The sequence below is a fragment of the Bemisia tabaci genome, chromosome 4, assembly GCF_918797505.1.
Source record: "Bemisia tabaci chromosome 4, PGI_BMITA_v3".
Lineage (NCBI taxonomy): Eukaryota > Metazoa > Arthropoda > Insecta > Hemiptera > Aleyrodidae > Bemisia > Bemisia tabaci.
The window spans coordinates 20035237-20053134 of NC_092796.1; the positions used below are offsets into that span (position 1 = coordinate 20035237).

General features: G+C 37.4%; 1 protein-coding gene across 2 annotated transcripts in view; it reads left to right on the plus strand.

Annotated features, from left to right (window-relative positions):
• The window catches only part of AstA-R1 (allatostatin A receptor 1), a 303172-nt gene that overhangs the window by 157663 nt on the left and 127611 nt on the right, over positions 1 to 17898 (plus strand). For both annotated transcript variants that reach the window (XM_072299480.1, XM_019049059.2), the window contains exon 3: positions 8978 to 9175. In XM_072299480.1, coding sequence (XP_072155581.1) covers positions 8978 to 9175 — 198 coding nt within the window. The remainder of the gene's footprint in view (positions 1 to 8977; positions 9176 to 17898) is intronic.

Consider the following 17898-nt stretch of genomic DNA (forward strand, 5'->3'; position numbering starts at 1 on the left):
TACCTCTGCGACCTTGAGCGTTTCGCCCAGTCTCCGATTTTTGGTTGATTTTCCAATGTATCAAAAACCGTTGTATTTTTTAGCCAATCATGTCTCTACGTCAAGTTGTGTTGATTGCTAAAATTCGCTTTCAGCGAGTTTTTTGTTCTCCCAGTGATCAACTGGAGAGAACTTTCCTTTCACCCTGGGCCGTTTAATCAATGTAAAATCTCGAAAAATCTCGATCGCTAGTGAGATTTTCCTCAGTTCTCTTGTAAAAAATCGCTTGAAAGAGCGATTTTTTGTATGTGTGAGTGCGCTCCCATAAGATCTGATGTAACCGCTTATCGTATTAGTGTGTATTTTACAGGGGTTTTTCGAGACTACCGACAGTCGCTGTTCGATACGTCGATACGTCGATTCAATTCTAAACCTACCAACCCTTTCCTACAAAATACCCTGTTCCTTCTGAGTTTCCTTAACTTTTGCCTTCTTTAACTCCGTTTCTAAATAAACTGTATTAATTATCTGAAGTTCTTTATATCTTAAAGCTTCAATTTCCAATATGAATTTCCTAACTTTTTCACCATTTTCCTTATAAAACAAAATCAATTTACGTATGTACTTTTTACCCTTGTGTTTAGCGCTTGTTTCATTTGTGCGTCAGCTTTGATACAATGGCGGATTGTTTACGTTCATTTTATAGTTGAGCATTTTCCAATTTTTTCCTTTAAATCTCTTCGAAAAAGTCCCAAAATGACTTAGCACTCTTTAAATAAGTAATTCGCCCCTTCAACTTAACATTGATGGTACTTTGGATGGTTCCACCTTTTGCAGTGAGAGAAACTGTATTGCCGAGTTTCTGAGCTGGCTATGGCTGGCTCCTTGGTTTGTCCGTGTCCTTCGGTTTGATTTGTGATTTGTGCAACTTCCTTAATGGATAATCTTACTTATCAAAATACTCTTTGACTGTGCGTGGAGTGTAATTTTGTCTTGAGTCTTGACAGCATTAGCACCATGTGAATCAAAATTTCAATCAACTCCATTTTTGCCGCAGGGTAGGGATCCTTTAGCTATCCTACCGCTATCAGAGTGCTGTCGAGAAACTAATCACAACTGTCGGTATGTTCTGTTGAGCAGTTATGTAAATATAAAACGGTTGTATTTGTTAGTCAATTTCTTTTGTATGTGAACAATAACTGAATGTCCAGAATTCCAAACATCTGACTGTATCTCAAGTATATGTCGGAAATATTTATCAAGGTCAGAGTTTGTGAATCCTTGGCAGCAGTTAATGAATTTCCCCTAAGTAACAACTTCGCTCAACAAAGTTTGGTAAGTAAGTACAGCTCAGATCCACCATCGTACACATATAATTACATATTAGTTTAAACTCAGTGCGAGTAATGTTTTGAGGGTAAAGTGTTCTCTATTCTCCAACATTTATTAGCAGGGGTGCGAATTGCGCGGAGGCTGAGAGGTACTTGTTATTTTTCTAGATTTTTCAGATTTGCAATTTTTGTGGAATACTTACTGTGACTTTGGCACACATTCTAAAATTAACAAGAAATTCCACAAAAGTTTGATCAGCGCGTTGTGCTGACCTTCTTGCGAGAACCTAGCCCGAAGCTGAAAATTGCAGAGGCATGAAACAATGTTCACTTTGGTTTGTGAGATTTTCTTATAAACTTGGCATCCTCATATTTGTCCGACTTTTACCAAAATAATCTTGAAATTATCTCTCCCATCACCACATAGCAACAAAATTAGCATAAACATTCTTGATAAGAGGTGGCATAGTATCCAGAGACCCCTGAGAGTTTTGTATTAAATACTAATGATGCTCCTCTGGCAGAATTAAAAATTGACCATTCTAAACTACATACTCATATCAACAGCTCTTGCTGACAACAACCTGCTACCTTCATCAACTTAATCTAAAGTTTAGAATAATAGATAAGCCGCCAACTAATGTACTATCATTTCCATGCAAACAGTCAACCTTTGTATTTATTGAGGAATGATAAATACAGTTTTACTATGCCTTAGAGTTCTTACCATAATTCTTACCATTTGGAGTCAGGAAATAAAAATAATTGCTTCATTGTTTGCATTTTTATTGGCCAACTAAGTTCACAGTGGAACTTTCGTCTACTTGGTGTTAATGAAGGTAAATATTTATTCTTCTCTTATTTGGATGAGAATTACCTAGGTACATCAGATAGGTATGACATACTGTGACACTGGGTGCCGCTACTAGGTACTCTACTTATATTTCAACGATACTGGAAAAATTCATAACTCAGGTAAGGGCGTTATCTTGTAAGCTACAGAGCTAGTAATTAGTCATATTTCGATCCTTTGAGATTCTTTCATCATTCAGAAATAAAAAACTAAATTCAGCTGGAACAGGCACATTTCTAGGAAGGAATGTGACGGATCATTTATATCTAATTTATATCTCATCGTCATCTCACTTATCAAACAATGCTTCTCGTCCTCATCTTGTTCTAATCTTGTTGAGAGCAGGCGAAGATTTGAAATGCGCGCTACAGATTCGGTAGTCGCCTGGCAAAAGTGGTACCCGCCTGACATCACAAAACTTCAAGATGGCAACAAAAATCAAACTGGGACAATAATCAAAGAAATAAAGAAAAGGACTGTGGTGGTTACAAAGGAATACCTAAATGATCATTCATTTTTTCGAACCCTTATAATTTAAAAAAATTAATTTGAAGTGAAGTACGTATTTGGAGACTTTACACTTTACTGGGAGAACATCCAATGCCCAGCATGAGCATTGGAAACGTCATTCGTGAACTCAAAATGACCGACTTGTTGTTCTCCCAGTGATCAACTGGAGAGAACTTTCCTTTCACTCTGGGCTATTTAATCAATGTAAAATCTCGAAAAATCTCGATCGCTAGTGAGATTCTCCTCTGTTCTCTTGTAAAAAATCGCTTGAAAAAGCGATTTTTTGTATGTGTGAGTGCGCTCCCATAAGATCTGATGTAACCGCTTATTGTATTAGTGTGTATTTTACAGGGGTTTTTCGAGACTACCGATAGTCGCTGTTCGATACGTCGATACGTCGATTCAATTCTAAACCTACCAACCCTTTCCTACAAAATACCCTGTTCCTTCTGAGTTTCCTTAACTTTGCCTTCTTTAACTCCGTTTCTAAATAAACTGTATTAATTATCTGAAGTTCTTTATATCTTAAAGCTTCAATTTCCAATATGAATTTCCTAACTTTTTCACCATTTTCCTTATAAAACAAAATCAATTTACGTATGTACTTTTTACCCTTGTGTTTAGCGCTTGTTTCATTTGTGCGTCAGCTTTGATACAATGGCGGATTGTTTACGTTCATTTTATAGTTGAGCATTTTCCAATTTTTTCCTTTAAATCTCTTCGAAAAAGTCCCAAAATGACTTAGCACTCTTTAAATAAGTAATTCACCCCTTCAACTTAACATTGATGGTACTTTGGATGGTTCCACCTTTTGCAGTGAGAGAAACTGAATTGCCGAGTTTCTGAGCTGGCTATGGCTGGCTCCTTGGTTTGTCCGTGTCCTTCGGTTTGATTTGTGATTTGTGCAACTTCCTTAATGGATAATCTTACTTATCAAAATACTCTTTGACTGTGCGTGGAGTGTAATTTTGTCTTGAGTCTTGACAGCATTAGCACCATGTGAATCAAAATTTCAATCAACTCCATTTTTGCCGCAGGGTAGGGATCCTTTAGCTATCCTACCGCTATCAGAGTGCTGTCGAGAAACTAATCACAACTGTCGGTATGTTCTGTTGAGCAGTTATGTAAATATAAAACGGTTGTATTTGTTAGTCAATTTCTTTTGTATGTGAACAATAACTGAATGTCCAGAATTCCAAACATCTGACTGTATCTCAAGTATATGTCGGAAATATTTATCAAGGTCAGAGTTTGTGAATCCTTGGCAGCAGTTAATGAATTTCCCCTAAGTAACAACTTCGCTCAACAAAGTTTGGTAAGTAAGTACAGCTCAGATCCACCATCGTACACATATAATTACATATTAGTTTAAACTCAGTGCGAGTAATGTTTTGAGGGTAAAGTGTTCTCTATTCTCCAACATTTATTAGCAGGGGTGCGAATTGCGCGGAGGCTGAGAGGTACTTGTTATTTTTCTAGATTTTTCAGATTTGCAATTTTTGTGGAATACTTACTGTGACTTTGGCACACATTCTAAAATTAACAAGAAATTCCACAAAAGTTTGATCAGCGCGTTGTGCTGACCTTCTTGCGAGAACCTAGCCCGAAGCTGAAAATTGCAGAGGCATGAAACAATGTTCACTTTGGTTTGTGAGATTTTCTTATAAACTTGGCATCCTCATATTTGTCCGACTTTTACCAAAATAATCTTGAAATTATCTCTCCCATCACCACATAGCAACAAAATTAGCATAAACATTCTTGATAAGAGGTGGCATAGTATCCAGAGACCCCTGAGAGTTTTGTATTAAATACTAATGATGCTCCTCTGGCAGAATTAAAAATTGACCATTCTAAACTACATACTCATATCAACAGCTCTTGCTGACAACAACCTGCTACCTTCATCAACTTAATCTGAAGTTTAGAATAATAGATAAGCCGCCAACTAATGTACTATCATTTCCATGCAAACAGTCAACCTTGTATTTATTGAGGAATGATAAATACAGTTTTTACTATGCCTTAGAGTTCTTACCATAATTCTTACCATTTGGAGTCAGGAAATAAAAATAATTGCTTCATTGTTTGCATTTTTATTGGCCAACTAAGTTCACAGTGGAACTTTCGTCTACTTGGTGTTAATGAAGGTAAATATTTATTCTTCTCTTATTTGGATGAGAATTACCTAGGTACATCAAATAGGTATGACATACTGTGACACTGGGTGCCGCTACTAGGTACTCTACTTATATTTCAACGATACTGGAAAAATTCATAACTCAGGTAAGGGCGTTATCTTGCAAGCTACAGAGCTAGTAATTAGTCATATTTCGATCCTTTGAGATTCTTTCATCATTCAGAAATAAAAAACTAAATTCAGCTGGAACAGGCACATTTCTAGGAAGGAATGTGACGGATCATTTATATCTAATTTATATCTCATCGTCATCTCATTTATCAAACAATGCTTCTCGTCCTCATCTTGTTCTAATCTTGTTGAGAGCAGGCGAAGATTTGAAATGCGCGCTACAGATTCGGTAGTCGCCTGGCAAAAGTGGTACCCGCCTGACGTCACAAAACTTCAAGATGGCAACAAAAATCAAACTGGGACAATAATCAAAGAAAAGGACTGTGGTGGTTACAAAGGAATACCTAAATGATCATTCATTTTTTCGAACCCTTATAATTTAAAAAAATTAATTTGAAGTGAAGTACGTATTTGGAGACTTTACACTTTACTGGGAGAACATCCAATGCCCAGCATGAGCATTGGAAACGTCATTCGTGAACTCAAAATGACCGACTTGTTTCCACCTTGAGATGTCCTGTCTGACTGGTAAATCTGCGCAGATCCACGAAGTTCCGTTTTTAGGCAAATTCTTTTTTTTGGGAGGTTCTGATTGGTTATTTTTCGCCATCAGTTTTCTGTTCGTTGGTGCAAAAGATCGCCTACCTCGTTGCTCTTGAGAAGCCGCCATTATCCCACCTCAAATTTTACAAATAGAAATAAAGAAATTATAACTATTGTGCAAGGTGGAAAACTGCTCTGGAGGACCCGTTACGGATATATGAGCCAAAATCTGAACTCGATTGATTGATTTATTCCATGAATACAGAAATATTGCCTCAGCTTACTGCCGCGATGGCAAATGCCTGCTGATATGAACCTTGAGACACATGATAGCATAGGCAAACAATGTCTCACAGAGAAAGGCGCTTAGCTCATTTCTCCAGAAGCTACGAAGACGCGAATCGCCGAATCGCTCAAGGACAACTCTTGTGATAAGTCCCGCCCATCGTCGGAGTCTTTTAAATGCTATTTTTTCACAAAGCGTCGCGGATTCGTGATAGCCTAGTCGACTGAGGCGCCGCATATTTTTGATAAGGTGCGGGCAATAGGTGATCGGGAGTTCGATACCCGGCGATGGGAGATAATTTTTAATGGTTGTATTGAATGTTTTAGACCAATCATCAAAAAATAATTAATACTAGATGATAAATGTACGAACATTTTCTCGTGAGTTAATATGTTAAACAAAAATACTGGAATATACCTCCTTCATATAATCAGCCACATGTTCCCCCAAATTAATGACGTTATTTTCTTTTTTCAATAAAGTTAATTTGCATTCAACGTTCGTAAGTTAAGCAAAAAGTACCTATTGATACAAATAGAAAGACATGAAAATAGTATGCTAACATTTCAGTTGTTTTTGTTTTTTTTTTTATTTATTTTTTGTTTTTTTTTTTTTTTTCAATAAAACAAATTGACTGGGACTAGAATCATCGTATCTCTGAAGACAAAAGCTAAGTTTTTTGATACAGAAATACTAATATATTCATCCTTTATATAATCAGGGAGATGTTGACCCAAATATTGATGTATATTTTCTCTGTTCGCCCAAATTAATGATGGTATTTTCTTTTTTCAATAAAATTAATTTACATTCCACGTTCTTAAAGCAATATTTTCTCCAAAATTCAGCAAAAGATAACAATATATACCTACGCAAAAAGTAAATAAATAAATAAAGCAATGACATGAAAGTAGTATAGGTAGTACACATCTAACATTTCGGTTACATCTATTTGAATGAAAAAAATGGCAACTTAGGAAGCACATAGGTCACTTATCGACGGTGAAACTACCAAACCACGTATCTCGGTTTGCGACGTCGCAGACTTCCTGTCATACTTTATTTTTTAAATGAAAAGCTACTTAACGTCCAGTCTTGAAAATTTCCGTGATTTTTCCTCTTCGTGCGGAGAAAATTCTGTGAAAATTTCAAGGAATGATATGGATTTGGTCTACTTCAAAAAAATAAAATGTGAGCGGAGATTTTTAAACACCGCAAACGAGATACGTGGTTTGGTAGTTTCACCGTCGTTATGATGCGTATTCGGGCATATGCGTAGAGTAAAAATATCATACTTTACGCCGAAAAAACGAAACTGAAAGTTAAATGCGTTAACTTCCAAAAACCATACATAATCCAACGAAAATAAATAATTGGTAAATAACAGCTTTCTTGTATGCAAAGAAAAAAAATTAAAAATGTTAAAAAAGAGATGTCGACACAAAATTACATAGCCCCTTCAATTCTGAAGATACTACAAACGAACTGTACCTACCTTAAAATTTTCATATCCCAGAAGCAAAAGTTCCCATGACGAATATTGCTATCGCTAGCGATTGCAAAAACCAACTTGTTATAATTATAATTACTATTGAAAATTTTATAATTTCAATACTTCTAATGACTTTCCATGAGTTCGAAGTATACTCATTAAAATAGATGGTCCAAGAACTCTTTCCGTAATTAATAAAATTTTAAAATATAAGGCGTTATGATTTCCCAACCTTTTTCTTTCTGCGTAGCTCTATACAATTAGACCAGCGTGTTCCACTTAAAATTTCGATGAAAAATCATACATGTTGAAACTTGATTTCAATTGTATCCATGTATGGCGAGAAACTCTCCCTGTAAACAGACGCAAGACTTTTTAGCCGAATTTTCGATATTAAATACGTGCAAAATTTATGAATTCGCTGCAGTCAATTGTAGTGGCGGCGGATGCCTGAAATTGCTTTCAAAGTGGTATTTTGATATTATGGCATTCCTCGAGCTGTTCAGGGAGCCGTCGCACAGTGGATCGAGTCAATTAGAGAGAGCGGACATGAAAGTTTTTACTAAAATTGCAAATTTTAATGTTTATTCCGTCACATTTTAAACTTTGAGGGGTGACTTCAGAAGAAAATCTCGCGGGGAAACCAATGAAACCACTTTTAGAACCTCAAAGTTTTGTATAGACGTAGTTATAAGCGTTTAAAGTTTATAAATTATGTCCGACCTCTCTTGTTGACCCGACCCATTGTGCGTCGCGTTTCCGTTGCCACTGCATTACGTAACGAGTTAACGCAATTCCCAAATAAGATTTATACACTTGTTTACAGCGCTCATATTTACGTGCAACTCAAAATATGTTAGTCTCACGGTGCGGTGCTTAGCTCGAGCTGGCTCAGAAGTAATTGCAAAGTAAAGTAAACTGAAAAGTAAACGACGCTCTCAGCTGTCGGGACCATGCTTTCTCCTTGCCTCTCCTCATCTCCTCCGTATCGACGGCTAAGTTCGGAAAACATGTATTCCTGTTACAACGTCTCAAAATCTCAAATTATGTTATATTTTCTAAAAGGGAACTACCCAAAATGACCATCAAAATGATTGTTGCTATGTGATAAAAGTATTTTTAAGCACTTCGACGGTGAAACTGCAGAAATGCGAATATAGTCGCGATGCTTCGAAATCTTTGCCCTTATTTTACTTCTTTAAAGGCGACCAAACCAACGCCATGGCTTAAAAAGTTCAAAGAATGAAGAAAAGAAAAGTCAATGAAACTTTTTTTGAAAAAAAAGTCAAAGAGAAAAGTCAATGAAAAAAAAAAAAAAAGTTCTCTATTTTCTGTTTAGAAAATAGAGTATGACAGGAAGTCTGCAACGCCGAAAACAGAATCATGCATTTTTGCAGTTTCACCATCGATCTATAGGTTCAATCATTGGACTACATTTTGCAATTAGGAACTATAAATTTCGGCCCGGTTTAAAAACAACGTTTGTACCATTAGTTTTCCTATGCACATAAGTGTTTTTTCAGATGAGCCAGAATTTATAAGTCCAAGTTTCAAAATGCAGTCCCATTCTCAATAGTCGAGCGCTATTAGCTACATATTACAACATATCATTTCAGAATTGATAGCAACGGGAGTGATTTTTTGAGCTCATTGAATTTGAATTTTGTTACAGATTTCGTTTTTTCTGACGGCCTACATGATTCCGCTGACGATGATCTGCGCGCTTTATTTCTTCATGCTTTTCCGGCTGTGGCGGGGCGTGGCGCCCGGCGGCCACATCTCGGCAGAGAGCCGTCGGGGCAAGAAGAGGGTCACCAGGATGGTCGTCATCGTCGTAGCCAATTTCGCCTTCTGTTGGTTCCCCATCCAAGTGAGTCCTAATTATTTTCATTTTCTTTAATTAGCCTCTCTTGATTTTTTAACGGCACCCGAAATTATCTCCTTTTTATGAAACTTCAAAAGCCCTGAAATGTATCCAGGAGGAAACTCTTCACAAGATACTGTAAATTGGACCGTGTTAAGCAGAAAGGAGCCAAGCCTCATCAGCTATTGCCTAATTTCACTGGGCAATTTAATTTTTTACGTGAAAACGGTTGTGCGGATTTGGATGCGAATTTCAGGGACTTTTCTGTAAAGCCAGAGGCGGATCCAGCAATTTGGCAACACAGGATTCCCTCAATTTAAACCTATGTCAAATAATCGATTCTTGTCGGAGCACCTGGCTCCTGGCCCCTCCAAGATTCGATACATTTCCATAGGTTTGAATGGAGAAAAACAATGTTGCCAATTCGCTGGATCCGCCAATGTGTAAAGCACGAAGCAAATTCCTTAAAATTTCCAAACGAATCCGCGTAAACGTTCTCTTGTAAAAAAGTAAATTGCCCAGCTAAATTTGGCAAACGCTGGTGCGGCTTGCTTCATTTCTGTCAAACGCGGTCCAATTGATAATTAAATTAATTTCAAGGTCTTGCCGGAACACAATTTGAAAAACTACCCACTCTTTCCGACTTTGAAAAGTCATTAAACTGCAACCTCGCATTTTTTTACGTCATTGACTTATAATTTTGCATTCCTCTTTACAAAAAAATTGACTTCGATGACAAAGATTTGAACCAACAAAATATAAGAAAATACAAATGGAAGAATCGTTGCAAGAAAAGATAAATAATTGAATGTGGTTGATAATTATTCTAGAGTGATTTTATCCTAATGAAAATTCGTCGCTACTCTAACAATTATTAAACTTGTACCTATATACTTTTAGCTTGCTCAGCTACACCAAATGCTCATAAATTGTGTCATTCTCCGTTTATTTGACCCACTTTGTTAGGCAGTTCGACGAGTCAAATATCTCATAAATTAGTTCCTCTTCTAATGCGAACGAATGAAACTGGTAACTACTGAAAGCCATTTTAAGCGGGCACACATACATCTTCGTCGTAATAACTTACACTCAATCCTTTTCCCGTGGAATGAAGATCTTAATAGCAAACCTATTCAGCGTTTTCCAGATTCAAAATGAAGTAGCAACTACTTTCGTGTTTATTTCAACATATCAAAAGAGGGATTGATAATGATGACTAATAGCACACAAACAAGGCAAGATAAAGAGGGTAGACAAGGTGGTAAACTCAAGGAAAAGAGACGAAGGGGACAGTCTAAAATAAACCAGAAACAAGCGTGAAATGAAGTTTTATGTAGAGTAAACTGGATAGAGGGGAATGAAATTGTCATTGGTCGTTAACGCCGCGGGTCGCTGAGGTGGAAAGCGAAAACAAAAAGCTAGCGGGAGCGGAACACCGGGGTACGGTGGGGGAGGGGGGAGGGTCATGTTTTCGCTACGACTAAAAAAATTCACTTTCAATTTTCCTGTTGCCTCGGTCGCCTTTTTATCTTTAGATTGTGGAGTTAACTCTTAGCCGAAAGTGTCTTGGCGTCCTTTACAGTGAGTCTCTTATAGTTGAAAAGTCTCCCCATGGGATCATCATTTCTTATATCTAAGGACCCAGATATCCCTAGTCAGATAAACAGACTTGGGTTTCGCGGATCCTTACATGTATAAAATGAGAGCACATAAAACATCGGAAGAAACAGAAGCTAAGACGGAGGGAGAAACAAAAACAGAAGAAGAGGGAGAAGGAAAACGGGAGGAATCAATATAAGGAGTAGGAGCTGGAGAAAAAGGAGAATGAGACGAAGAAGAAAATGAAGACTGAGAAGGAATAAGGGAAAGGGAAGATTTGGCTGTGCCCTGTCTTTTCATATCGATTTAGCGTAAAATAGTTTCAACAGTCGGGGGGCAATACTTGAGGAGTGAAACTTCCATGATGCAAAAACGCATAAAATGCTCGACTTTGATTCCCAGCTGAAGGTTGAAGTTTGTGGATAAGATGAAAAACCCCCGAACGCTAATGAAAATGCAACAAATCAATTTTAAAACGGTCGGGCACTCAAATGTAAATTGATGCAATGCAGGAAACAGAACCATCCTCCACAATCTCATTATTTTGAATATTTAAATTGAAAGTTTAATGTCTCCAGTCTGCGCGCGGTCGACTTAAAAAATGAGCTTTGAATCTACTGACTTTAATGAATTCCATAAAACAATTGTATCCTGAGGAAATTTTTAGCACGTTTTTCAAAGATTATAATGATTTTGGTACCCCAATACTTTTAGTTTGGACGTGGAAACAGTTTTAGCCTCCACGACTCTACACAAACACACAGGTACATGGACGTATTTCTGTCAAACGAAACTATGTTCATTATGACGTGAGCCCTGTTATGCATGAATTCTTGTGGATCTCAGGGCTCATGTCTTAATGCACATAGTTTTGCTTGACAGAAATACGTCCAATTGGCTTCAACTATAGTTCTCGGTAAGCGTCATTCCTACTTCAGGCTTGGCAAGGCAGTGCCCCATCATACCTTGTACGGAAGTACCCTACATCTGATTAATACGCCTTTATCGACCCATTTAGACCCTTCACGGATAAAATGAAATTGCTAATTTAAAAATTACTTTTTAGTTGAATAAGTGACAGACATGTTTCCATGTAGATTTTACTACAAAAAATGCCAATTTAACCACGCCCGTGATTGAATTAGCTTTCCGCTATTGTAAAATGTACGTTTAAAACCTGTCTGTCACTTTTTCTAACAAGTCAATGTTTAAGCAGCAATCCGTTTTTTCGGTGTAGCCATGAGCTCTCAGCTGCTGTTTTCCCTCTGTTTTTGTCCCCTTTTTCAATATGATATTTTCGTTATTTTCTAGCTATCAATTAATTGCGTCTCTTAAAAGTTCTAATCAATATAAAAAAGCATCACGCATTTATTTTTACGATCTACTACCTAACCGAAGATTAACAGTGCAATATCCTCAAATCAGACTACAAGTCCAACAGCATTTCTCTAAATTTTCGAATTCAGTTTATTATTAATTCATTTTCTTATTCCCCTGAGTAGGACTGTTCATTATTTTTCAATCCTCTTATGCTACCGAGAATTGTTTTACGAGCGTACTCTATCTGCATTCAATGATAATTTTCGTGTGTAAAGAGGTGCAAAGCTCACGCACCACTCTAAGTTCAATTTGTTCGGATGTATAGTTCAGATTAAAATATACTGCTACATGCATTGTCCGGAAATTAAAATCGTTCGTAGTTTGCGGATGCTCCAGTCTCCAGAGCTAAAAAATCCATATTTAAAACCCACGGTTGCCCCTAAACCACTATGTCAACTCCGATATGCGGGTTTAATTTCCTCTAGCGTGTATCTAAAATCAAACCGGAGCGATTAATTTTTATGACTTGGAGCGTAATTCACCACGATAGATTCTCCAGTCTATTTGTGCTTACGTCATTTTGCTCACTTTAAAAGCAATGCTGAATATTTTCTTTCGATGCCATCGATAAATGAGTATAAGCTTTAAATATGAGGTTTATATTCATTGTAACGATGGTTATAGGACATTTCGTAAACTATTTTTTGTCCAAGCATCTGTTTTTTCCAATAATTTACGTCCACGCGTTTTTTCGGCAGTTTTGGTCCACGAGCCAGTTGAGACCCAAAGTTAATTGGTCCACGTGTAAATACTAACGACAGTTGCGTTTTTGGATGAAAATATTTAATGTCTTGGAAGAATGAGGGTTTTTTTTGTTTGTTTGTTTGTTTGTTTGTTTGTTTGTTTGTTTGTTTTATTTGGTCCAACGGAGAGTAATATGTAATTGAGATTTTTGGTAAAAATGGGGGAGCGTCAATTCCATGAAAGAAAATTCACCAAAACTCTCCACCCCTCTTTGGTGCAACAGAACCTAATTATCTTTCAAGAAATTCCCACCTTGTCATACCTGAACCGGATAAACCTCTTGATTTGCCTCAGCTAAAGGCTCTTAGATTTTTCCTGTGTACGATAAGTATCTTGATTTATTTTGCGAAGAAAGATCTGTACTTTTAAAGGATATACGAACCGAAAGAGTCGAAAACAAACGAAACTAACGGAAAAAACCGAGGTAACAAACTGTGAGCTAATTAAATGAGAAAACAGAGAAGAATCGGAAAATTAAAAAACTCAAACTCACAAAATAAATTTGAATAAATTAGAATAAATTTTTTTTTTATTTTGTGAGTTTGAGTTTTTTAATTTTCCGATTCTTCTCTGTTTTCTCTTTTAAAGGATGCCTGTCATTCTTAATACGTTCAATTTTGTATAATACTGTGCAACACCTCTGTTGTGAAATAGTTGCTTCAGGCGCCGCCGCACGGCGGCGGGCGGGCGGCCAGCGAGCGCGCATTGGCGCCTGCAAACCTAAGTGGATACTTCAAGCATTGTGCAATGCGTGAAGTATCCACTTAGGTTTGTAGGCGCCAGTGAGCCTCTCGCGCTGGCAGCACACCGCGCGCCGCTCCGCTCTATTAGGGTTTAATATTTATACTCGCATAGTCAGCGTTTTTTAACTCATGATTTTGAAATGTTTGCACACTCTGTGCATTGATTATTCTCATTTAAATTGATGAAAAAAAAAATATGTATCAATTAATTTATCAAAAGAGAATAATAATATAATGTGTGTTTTTTTAAATATTGGTGGTTCCGTGCCAAATTTAATGATTTTCAAAGCACTTTAATTTTTTCTTTTACATTTTGTGCTTTTATTGTGCTGGGAAATAGTTGTGAATAGTTGTGTAAACATCGTTTAAAATAAAGGATTCGTCAAATCAATGAAAACATAAATAAGATATAATATTTAAAAAAAGTAAAATTCATAACATAATCGTATGATTAGCTTGATTATTAAAGATAGCAAGATACAAATCTTAGAATGTGCAAGAGTATTATTTTTTTTTCCGTGTGCCCATGCCAAATTTTTCTTTGCTAAAGAAAAGTTCGCAAAAACAGAACGTCTCTGAGAAATTTTTTTCAGAAAGGAACATATTCCTCTCTCTTTTAATTCTCTCTCTTTGGTTAAAGCTTGCCACTATTAACATTTTTTTCTCTTTTTTTCACCTTCAATTTCGATTTAGCACCTAAGATTGCATTATTCAATTTTTACTTTTAAAGTATGGTATCATTCATTGCTAAAATCCGAGTGAAGAAAAGAAGTTAACCTGTACAAGCTATCGGTTAAAAAACAGTACTTGAAAATACAAAACAAAATAACTACACAATTTTGCACTTACTAGTAACCAAAATCTACCAGTCGAGTTTTAGGGTAACGAGGAAATAATATGATGAACAAGTACAGTGAAACTAGGAGTAAAATTAACTCGGTAAAATTTCCACTTATATTCTTGTACTTTTTCATGTACCCGTATTTTATGTCAAGCCCTACGCTGTATTGTATGCTTACCTGCCTCATATTATTCCCCTATTTAAATTCTTATTTAATGCTTGCTTCAGCACTCTAATGGGAAATCATTTTCTAATGTCACTGAGATATTTTGATGAATGTACCGCTATTGTGTAGATCCACCCGAGTTTTACAGAAAAATGTGTTCTATTAAGTTATGCCGTTACCCCGTTCTGAGTGGCACCAATGAAATGAGGGCTGAGGACTTAGCTCAGAGGAGGATTTTGATGGAATTATCCTTGCACAGAGTTGTCAAGTTGCAATTGAACTTCTAATTTCTTCAACATGAAGCAATTCTAGCGAGGTGGTTTATATTGATATCAGGCAGCTTCTCTCCAACAGACCGGCTCGCGGACTCTTTTTGTCGTCGTACACTCAATTTGTCTTCAGTTAGAATGTAAACTAGCTTCCCGCAGTGTTCGGAAAAGCTGTTTTTTCTATCCATGTCTCGACCGCGTCTAAAATTATCCCGCTCTACTCCAAAATAATTGATGGTGCTTTTCCTTTAAATCGCGCACAATAAAAACTAATATGCGCTTGAATTCGATTTAAACTCCCTCCCGACCCACAGTCTCTCCGTGACCTTTGGTAATACTCTTTGCTCTTAAGAGCAACTTAAATGTCGAGGGTAGCAAGTGTGGGTATCGAATAATTAAGCCATCAGAAAAACCAAAACTGTGCACCTTGCTTGCTATTTTACCGCACCTTTAAATCGGCATTTGCTTCATTACGTAAAAAATAATTAGCTTTCGCTTAAAATACAAAATAAATAAAACTAATAATTGACACTTCTAACTAGATTTAACGATTGGTAAATTAAAAAAAATTGACCGACCACACCTCTTCTTTTCTTTTCTTTTCTTTTCTTTTCTTTTCTTTTCTTTTCTTTAACTTTCCTTTAGTTTCAAAATATAACTTTACTAAGCTCGCTTTGGCATTCTCAACACTTCTCAAGGGGTCGATTCTACGACGTTCAGTTTTTTATCGTTTTCACAGTGGTAAATGTGGATCTGAAAAGTGTATACCGTACAGCTAAGAAACGTTCCGAATAAATTAATTTGGATCAATATTTAGTATGACAGTATTTCAAATGCACCTACAAGAGCTGAATCCCTCCTTCCCTTCCCTGGCCCGTCTTGCTCTGAACCTCATCAGAATTTAGCGCAACTCTAATTCTAGTTTTTAGTTTTTTTAACTTCGAGCGCAGAATATCGTGGACTCAGCTTTATTTTACCGTTCTGTCAATTACATTATTTAAGCCGTATTTTTAGGGTGTTCTTTTCTATCTCCCCCCTGTGGTGCTACATGCGCCCCGTTTCACACCCTGGTCGATATCACTCCGGATTGATCTCGCGGTCACTTTTTCGTTAATACACACCTTTGACGAACGCTTGAAACTTTCACTTAGATCTATCGTTTTAATGCAGTCGTGTGGACTCGATACTATGGAAGTCTGTCGAATTGGGGTAGTACTCTCTCAAACAGCGCAGTAGTTATCTTTGGATGTTGACGTGTTGATCCGCGATAAGTAGTAAATTCTACTCGACGAAGAGTCCTTGATGCGGATATTCTGTCGCTGAGTGGCGCCGTCTAACTTAGTCTTGAAGGATTTTCGACGGGAATCATCTATGTTTAGGAGACCTGGGATATTTTGACACTGTGAAAGGTGGGCCGTAGAGTGTATACGACCCTAGAGGTGAAAAGCCGTGTATAATTCACCCTCGAAGTTTCAGAGGCTCAGGAATCATATCTAAAGGAAGCGACAGGTATCAGTGGAGGGTGTAGCAGACGTGGTTGTGTCGGAGGTGTAGGAATTCGAGGAGGGGAATTTGATAGGAGTCTTGTCAGGTTCAGGCTATAGGTTATGAGGTGGAGGTAGGTGAGATGCGGTTTTAAAATCGATTCTAAGCGATGCCTGTTTATGCCTCTTATTCCTTGAATTCCTCAATGTGGTGCAAATGAAGAACGTAGCTTCCGAACTAAAATTGGCAACGTTTTAAATTTCGACCAAGGTTGCCGTATCTAATTTATCTATGTTTAATTTATCGACTTGTATTGATCAATGTATTGACTTGTAACCTTCAAATGAGGTCATAATAGAAACGCACGAGGTTTCATTTCAAAAACCCGCCAATGTTTTTTGAAATTCTTGGGTGAAAAATCCCTCTGTTTTTCTTCGCACTGGTAAAAAATCAGACCTAACGTGCGGTATAAAGTACGGGTCAATAGCCATAAAGTGTTATTTGATTCATTTTCAATACTTTAAGTCTAAGAGCAGTTTAAATAGAAGGGTGTGTGTGTGTGTGTTTTTTTTTTTTTTTAAGATAAATTGATGGGTATCTTTAAGAGCGTAAAATTAGTCCTAGTGATTTTTCCTATGCGCATCATTAAAAAAATGCCAGCGGCAGCCCATCAAAATGTTTTTAGTAGGCATCGTCAAGACCATTTCTTCGGGCTCGTTTCAGAAAATATGTGTCTTTCACTGGAAAAAAAACACATTGGATCTAGAGTCCAGGCTCTGAAAAACATCGATAAGATTAAATACTCTTGATTTAATCAGATTTAAGCTTTAATCAAGAACCAAGCCTCTTAATTTGAGCGGATTTCCTTTTGATGTAAGCTTAAATCTGATTGAATCAAGAGCCCTTTTTCTTGTCAATGTCAAATCGATAAAAATCAGTAGATATAGTCTTTCCAGCGAGCATTTTCAGACATTTTTCCTTCGGGAAAGCTTACGTCATCTCTGGCTTGACCCCTTCCTCCTCGACACCCACCGGCATCCCCCACTAGGCAATTTTCGTTGGGCAAATCGTGTTTTACGTCAAATTCTGGTTAAGAAAAGTATATCAGAATGCTGAAGTTCGTACCTTGTCTAGTGGTCCATTGTGATCACTTTTTTTTTACTGGGTGACGGAAGTTTGCAAAACCATCCCACCGGTCATAAACTGCAGTAGCCTCCATTCCTCCAATTCGGCAACTCACCCGTCGTCTTTTCCCCTCGCTCCTCCGATGCAAGGACGTATCTCGAGCTCCACATGAGACGCGTTTTACTTGTGAACCCATGCTCTCAGGGGCTCATGCGGAACTCGAGGCACGCCCTTACGTCAAGGGAGCGACGATCCGTCGAGCAAACGGGGGCGTGGGCGAAAGGGGCACCTATTTGCTTTTCCGCGCGAGCAAAGACGGGAGACGGGGTCTTTCGCCCCCGACGCGCCGTAACGACGTCATTTTTTGACGGGGGATG